This window comes from Salvia splendens, chromosome 1 (genome assembly GCF_004379255.2).
Source record: "Salvia splendens isolate huo1 chromosome 1, SspV2, whole genome shotgun sequence".
NCBI classification, from domain to species: domain Eukaryota; kingdom Viridiplantae; phylum Streptophyta; class Magnoliopsida; order Lamiales; family Lamiaceae; genus Salvia; species Salvia splendens.
In genome coordinates, this window is record NC_056032.1 from 38375659 (window position 1) to 38383854 (window position 8196).

At 39.1% G+C, this 8196-nt stretch overlaps 1 protein-coding gene across 1 annotated transcript; it reads left to right on the forward strand.

Annotated features, from left to right (window-relative positions):
* The first annotated feature begins 5993 nt into the window (after positions 1-5993).
* On the forward strand, positions 5994-8196 carry LOC121804556 (cytochrome P450 78A9-like). Its single transcript, XM_042204156.1, has 2 exons — positions 5994-6929; positions 7564-8196. Exons 1-2 carry the CDS (start codon positions 5994-5996, stop codon positions 8194-8196), a joined length of 1569 nt encoding a protein of 522 aa, XP_042060090.1.

Sequence of the window (8196 nt, forward strand, 5' to 3'; positions counted from 1 at the left end):
AACTCATGTGTTCATGTTACTAATGAACACGATGTCAGAAACACACTTGCACTTCACCCACAAACACATACTACGTCTATGTCAGTATTGTAAAACTTGCAAGTAAAAACCGACGGACGTGTCCATGCCATTTAAAAAATAATCAACATGAATATCCAACATTATATTTTAAATTTTAGTTTCTATATATTGATGTTTATTGACGACTGTTGTCTGTTTCAGATAGGAAGATGGACAAATTTATATATAAGGAAATTTTAAAAATTTGAAGAGGGATATTTAGTGAGAAATTGAAAAAAATAAATTATAAAATATACTACAACACGATATGGAAATATGAGGTGCTCTTTTAAGTTTTAATCCATGTAGATCCGCCCCTGGATATCAGGTATGTTTCAAATAATTTAATCGTACTAAACCCTATAAAAATCTAAACATATTCTATATTACACGTTTTACAGTACATAAATATACATGCAGCTCCGTACATTCACCAAAAACATTAATTTCGGGTCACCTATACATCCATAGAACATCACGATAATAATATAATTAGTCCTTAATGTTGAACCACCTATTCAAACTTCCTCCAACAAAATTTTAATTTGATTTGCTTTGTATTAAACTAACACTGGCTAACACGCTAAGCAACTTCCGGCTGCGTGACTCAATTTATTTTAAACATAAATATACCTGCAAGTGTATGGGATTAATGTAGCAAATAACAAACAAGAGTATCGTATCCACATAGACAATATGTATCAACCTAAGTACCACAAACCAATCTCAACTACTATCTAGATGATTCAAAAGGATTTTGAAATTCTAGTTCTACTTAAAAGCAAAAACATAAACAATAAATAAAATAACTAAAGTAAACAAATACAATTTAAAATAAATAAGAGTAAAGAATTGATGGAAGTCAAGAACTGGGGAATAACAACTCTCATATATTCAACTAAATTCCAAACTATGCTAGCAAAGGGTCTCAAAGGTTACTAAGCTATCACTAAGGTAAAACTATCTTCTCCCAAAGTATACAATTTGTAGATTACTACCTTGAACCGAAATCTAATTCCTAGAACTAAGGCAACAACTCCTAAAAGCTCACAAGATAATTGACTTCATTCAAAGGCTCAAATCTCTCGATTATATTGGCAAAGACGTCAATTTCTCTTCTTTCAAATTAAACTACCCATCTGCCAATTATTGTAGTTGAATTCACATGCATTATAAGGTGATCAGTCAAATAAATGTATAAGTACAAGAGAAATTAAAATAACCACATTAACTAAGGCATAGAAAAAAGAAATCAATTAAACATAAGAATAATTGTATCTTCCCCGTAGAACTATACGAAGGATTTAGCTACGCATGGTCATCAGAATAGTCAAATAAATATGAACTACTAGGATTGGAGGCCTCGTCTTCAATCTTGCGATGAATATTCGTCCTCTGCTTGTTCTTCTCTTCTTCTAGGTGGAAAATTGAGATTTCTGTGTTGAAGGCTTGTAAAAATTGTGGGAATTATGAATGCTAGTGTGAAAATCGCCCAACAAGTTATATATTTCGTGCTCTAAGTTTCCAAACGTGATTAGACATCAAAATCCCTCAAAAAAGGTATAAAAAATCAGCGTTTCTGCTTTTCCAGAGCGGGCCGCTCCATGTTTCTGGATAGCGCGCAATCTTCTTAAAATGTGCATAACTTTCTCTACAAAACTCCGATTGAGAAGTACAAGATACCCACGTGAAACTCTTTCGAAGACAAAGAGAATGATATGAATTAAGGACTTATTGGACTTCAAAATAGCCAGAAAAATGTCTTGAACCAATGCTGCTGCACATCCACATATTTTGTACCTTTTTCTACACATTCTTTACAAAATAGTCAATATACCAACTTAATAGAAAAGTAGATATAAACATGCCTCATAATAGATGAAATGTGATTGGATTCACATAAAACTACCCTGTAAAACTATGCAAAATCCAAGTATGTAACTACATTATATTTTCAATTCGTATACTCTGATTATTCATCCTAAAAAATTGTTAGGATTGTTGAGTGCAACATTAGTTTGATATTGTCCGCTTTGGGTCAAGCCCGCACGGATTTGTTTTTGGGTCACTCCCAAAAGGCCTCAAACTAATTAGGGTTAGACAGGAATTATATACACCTTCCAACTTCCCTCACTCATCCGATGTGGGATGGGTTTGTAACCCAACAAACCTCCCCTCAAACCGAGACCATATCGGAAACGAAGTTGACACGAACACGGGTCGTTCCAACCCTCGCCCCTGGGTCATCCAGTGCCCGACTAACACGGGCCATTCCAGCTCTCGCCCTTGGGTCATCCAGGGCCCGACTCTAACCCGAGTCTTTCAGGGCCTGACCTTAACCGAGGCTCATCCAGGCACGACCCAAAGACACCTTGGCTCTGATACCACTTGTTAGGATCGTCGACTGCAACATTAGTTTGATATTGTCCGCTTTGGGTCAAGCCCGCACGGATTTGTTTTTGGGTCACTCCCCAAAAGGCCTCATCTCTGACCCCCCGGCTCGATCCGCCAGCTTCCGGGCCCGATCCGCCAGCTCCCGCACCATCTCCTCCAGGTGCTGGCGGAGAAACTCCGAAACGAGGTCCTTCTTTCACCAACAGTTCGTGTACGAGGTCGACCATTTTTTTGCCAACTAGAGCATACAATTCTGATGAGCCTTCACCTTGGAAAGAGTGAGTTGCCTTCACCGCTGTAACAAAGAACACCGCCATACTGGCTATCGCTTCCTCACTCATCCCCAGGATAGTGTCCAGGGAAACTTGAGCCGAGTCAGTGTTGGGCGGAAATGGCTCCGAACCCGACGATGAGAAATCGTCTAGGCGGTCACGTCGCTCATCCAGCACCATTGTTGGAGTCTCAGTTGAGAGACCTCCAGCCGTCATAGAGCCTAGGGAGCCTTGGGATAGAACACCTTCCAAAACTCAACAATACTCCAGAAATATTTAAAAAACACACTCATACAGTCATACACCCAGAAAATCCTAATATGACCTTCAATCCCTTCAACAACAGTAACAAAGGACACCGCCATACTGGCTATCGCTTCCTCACTCATCGCCAGGATAATGTCCAGGGAAACTTGAGCTGAGTCAGTGTCGAGCGGAAATGGCTCTGAACCCAACGATGAGAAATCATCTAGGAGGTCACGTCGCTCACTCAGCACCGTTGTTGGAAACTTGGGATAGGAGGTCACGTCGCTCACGTCGCTCACTCCAGCCGACATAGAGCCTAGGGAGCCTTGGGATAGAACACTTTCCAACCGCCATACTGGCTATCGCTTCCTCACTCATCGTCGGGATAATGTCCAGGGAAACTTGAGCCGAGTCAGTGTCGGGCGGAAATGGCTCTGAACCCGACGATGAGAAATCGTCTAGGCGGTCACGTCGCTCAGCCAGCATCGTTGTTGGAGTCTCAATAGAGAGACCTCCAGCCGACATAGAGCCTAGGGAGCCTTGGGATAGAACACTTTCCAACCGCCATACTTGCTATCGCTTCCTCACTCATCGTCGGGATAATGTCCAGGGAAACTTGAGCCGAGTCAGTGTCGGGCGGAAATGGCTCCGAACCCGAAACTCAACAATACTCCAGAAATATTTAAAAAACACACTCATACTGGGATAGAACACTTTCCAACCGCCATACTGGCTATCGCTTCCTCACTCATCGTCGGGATAATGTCCAGGGAAACTTGAGCCGAGTCAGTGTCGGGCGGAAATGGCTCCGAACCCGAAACTCAACAATACTCCAGAAATATTTAAAAAACACACTCATACAGTCATACACCATTATCCGCTTTGGGTCAAGTCCACATAGATTTATTTTTGGGTCACTCTCAAAAGACCTCAAACTAATTGGGGTTAGACATGAATTATATACACCTTCCAACTTCCATCACTCATCCGATGTGGGATGGGTTTGTAGCCCAACAAAAAATTTACTCTAAAACTTCGAATAATAAGCTAAGAACAAGTTTATAGATTATACATTACCAAATGGGATTATTCTTCATCAATATATATTTCTTCCATCGACTTCCACCCACGCAAGTTCTCTAAACACTACACAAAATACAGTTAAGAGTATTTCGCAATTAATTAGCTTGATAAGTTACGTCATCCGTGACAATTTATAAGATGCCACGTTAATTATATGTCATTTACATATATTCTACTTGAATTTTTAATTATTTTTTTTGTTTTCGACGAATTGATTGATTCATCAAATTGTTATATAGCATCTTATAAAAATAAGTTAATGGGATTGTTCTCATAATTAATTCTTTTCACTTGGCTAATTAACAAACAGTTAATGGGATTGTTCTCCTAATTTTAACCTTTAAAGGTATGATTAACAGATCGTTTCCTTTATTTAAGAATTTCAATTGGAGAAAAAATGTGTTCAAATTATAAAGAAGATAATATATACAGTAGCAGAAACATTTTTATGCTTTTTTCTGTCCAACCACTATATAATAAATTCGAAGAGGAAACAGTGGCAGCACGGCCATAAAAACGAAAATAACTTCAATGACTAAGTCGAGAAATATTAACACCCCTTCAACAATTTGATAATAGACTACATTGTCATTTAGTCCCTAGAAAATTGGTTTGCACTTTTAGTTCCATAAAATTTGAAATGTATCACATGCCATTTTTTCCTATTCAACCCATTAATAACATACCACTCTAAAAGTCAATTATGAAGAAAGTAATTTGATTTATTCTGTATTTAATTATTTTATAATATGGAAAATATTTAAATATTATTTAAAATTTGAATGACATTCTTTTGAGTAGATTTTATACTCAGCTATATTTCAATTTATTTATTAGTGTTTAATGAGTTATAATGATGGACTATAGTGATATAAATTGTAACTAAATTGATGTATATGAATAATGAGTTAGAGACAACTTTCTAAAAGTAGAAACGCCCATATTTTTATAAGACGGATGAAAATAAAAAGTACATATATTTTTATGAACGAAGGGAATATATGAAGTGCATTTGATGACTATTTAACCGTTGAGGCCTTGAAAAATGTATACATGAGTTTGTTCTATCCAATTATTTATCATCATTCTTGTAATTAAAAAAATGGATATCTTATTTTTCTATCATAACATAGTAACACTAATGCAAGACTTTTGGTTGTATCACTATAAGTAATTGATTTTTATTTTTAATTAAAAATAAATTATTTAATCATTCATACTTTATTTTTTTTTATCATACTTTACTTTTTATTATATTTTACTCTTTCTTTATCTCTCATACTTTATTCTCTCTTATATTTTATTCTCTCCATTTACTCGGCATCATTTTATTAAATCCTTTGTGATGAAAAGAACCCAATCAAATATAGTGGGACGAATGAAATACTAAGCTATTGTTAGTGTCAAACTTTTGTCCACTGGTAAAATCCGCCACTAAATAGCGAGATTTTTGTAGTGTCTTTTAATGATACAAAAATCGAGACGTAATTACATGCGTTGAAAATTTTAAAAATAATAACAATATACGATATAAAAGAGTGTTTCTAAATTAATAATGACAAAATAATTTAATCTTTTATTTTTTAGGAAATTTCTATTTGTATCCTCTAATTTTAATTGGTACATTAACAGTAAGGATATTTTTTTTGAAACGTTGGTACAGATATATTCAGAAACACAAGTAGCTTACTTAATTGTATTAAAAAATGTACACCACTCCACTTAATGGTTTCTTTGTTATAGTCATAAAATAACACTAAGTACAATCGTATGACAAAAGGCAAATGTTTCATATTTAATGGAGTAGGATGGAAGGAGTATTTACTGGCGTGCTCAGTGTTATCACTATATAAACGAGCGTGTATGTCTCCTCGTTCAGCCTATCAAAAGCATTACTACTGTATCCTCCTCCTCTTCTTCTTCTAGTCTTGACTAAAAATGATGAGCACAGACGTGCATAGCCTGTGGTTCTTTACTTTATCTTCGAAATGGCAATCTCTGTCTCTCATTAACATCATGCCTCTCGCATTTCTCGCTCTATTATCATACATGATCATCATCTGGTCTCATCCCGGCGGCCAAGCCTGGCGTAATTCAAAATCTCCCCCAATTCCAGGCCCCAAGGGCCTCCCCATCATCGGCAGCATGGGCCTCATGTCCGGCCTCGCCCACCGCAAAATCGCCGCCGCCGCCGCTTCCACAAACGCCAAACGCCTGATGGCCTTCTCCCTCGGGCAGACCCGCGCCATCGTCACCTGCAATCCCGACGTGGCCAAAGAGATCCTCAACAGCTCCACCTTCTCCGATCGCCCCGCTAACGAGTCGGCCTACCACCTCATGTTCAACCGCTCCATCGGCTTCGCCCCCTACGGCGTCTACTGGACGGCGCTCAGGAAGATGGCGGCGGCGCACCTCTTCTGCCCCAACCAACTCCGCAAATCGGAGAACCAGCTCGTCCGGATAGCCAACCAGGTGGCGGCGGTGCTCGCCGCCAACCGAGGCGGTCGAGTGAGGGACGTGCTGAAGCTGGCCTCCCTGAACAACATGATGTGCTCGGTGTTCGGCAGGGAATACGACGTGAGGGCGGTGAGCGAGGAGGCAGCGGAGCTGTATGATTTGGTGGAGGATGGCTACAGTCTTCTCGGCCTCGTCAACTGGTCCGACCACCTTCCTTTCTTGGCTGATCTCGACTTGCAGCAAATCCGCCTCAGGTGCTCTCGCCTCGTGCCAAGGGTGAACCGCTTTGTCGGCCGGATCATTGCCCAGCGGATGGCGGATGGTGGTGGTGGCGGCGGTGCTGATTTTCTGGATGTTTTGCTGTCGCTGGGGGGACCTGATAAGTTGTCGGATTCAGACATGATCGCCGTTCTTTGGGTAAAAATATCCCGACACTTTAATTTTAAATATTTTTAAGTAATTTATTGCATAAGTATCTTTCACTTATTAATCAAACCTTAATTCTTATTAATAAAGCTAAGTATTTAGCTGACCGTATGAATATTTTATAAATTTTACATAAAATATGCTAGTAATAAATTAATAGTACTCGTTTTATTTAACATAAAACGAGTATAATAATACTATTAGTCATAGGAAAAATAATGATTTAAGTGAAGTAAATATTTACTAGTAATTAAATTACTAGCAAATGAAAAATTATAGCATCCCTTATTTTATTTTTATGCTCTTATGACTGTTTTGTACAACCAGAAAACACAATTTTTTATCACCATAACTTACATACTACTCCTATTTGGGAGTAAGATGGAGACCCCATCCATCTTCTTATCATGCCAAAGCTAGCATTATTTCAAACATTTCCCGTCGCTAATTAATGGAATATTTGTTACTCGTAAGAATAAAGAAGAAAAAGAGTGAAAGTAATTTTTTATAACCGAGTTTTCTAGGCAAGCAATGATTCTCAGATTATACAGCTATAGAGAAAAGAAAAAAATTGAAGAAGATTCCATGTTTGAAAACAACTTATAAAGCTTGGGTTTGATGACAGGAAATGATATTTAGGGGAACAGACACAGTGGCAGTTCTGATGGAATGGATTTTGGCAAGACTAGTATTGCACCCTCATATCCAGTCAAAGGTCCATGATGAGCTAGATAAATTTGTTGGGGGATCACGTGCGGTCAAGGAATCGGATCTAACCGAGCTGGTCTACTTAACGGCGGTGGTCAAGGAGGTCTTAAGGTTGCACCCTCCGGGCCCCCTTCTCTCCTGGTCCCGTCTCTCCATCAGGGACTCCCTCGTTGACGGTTATCACGTTCCTGCAGGGACCACATCCATCGTCAATATGTGGGCCATCATGATAGATCCTCAAATTTGGAAAGACCCTCTAACATTTAACCCGAATCGTTTTCTCGACCCCAATTCCTCTACCGACTTCCCCGTCTTCGGGTCAGACCTCCGAATAGCGCCCTTTGGGTCGGGTCGGAGGTCTTGCCCTGGCAAGAATTTGGGAATGACCACAGTCAACTTTTGGGTGGCTACCCTTTTGCATCAATTTCGATTTGAGTCTTCTAGTGAAAGCGTTGACTTGTCGGAACTGCTGAGACTGTCCTGTGAAATGGCTAATCCTCTCGCGGTCACAGTCCAACCCAGGCACTGTCTTACGACTTCTCTCTATTAG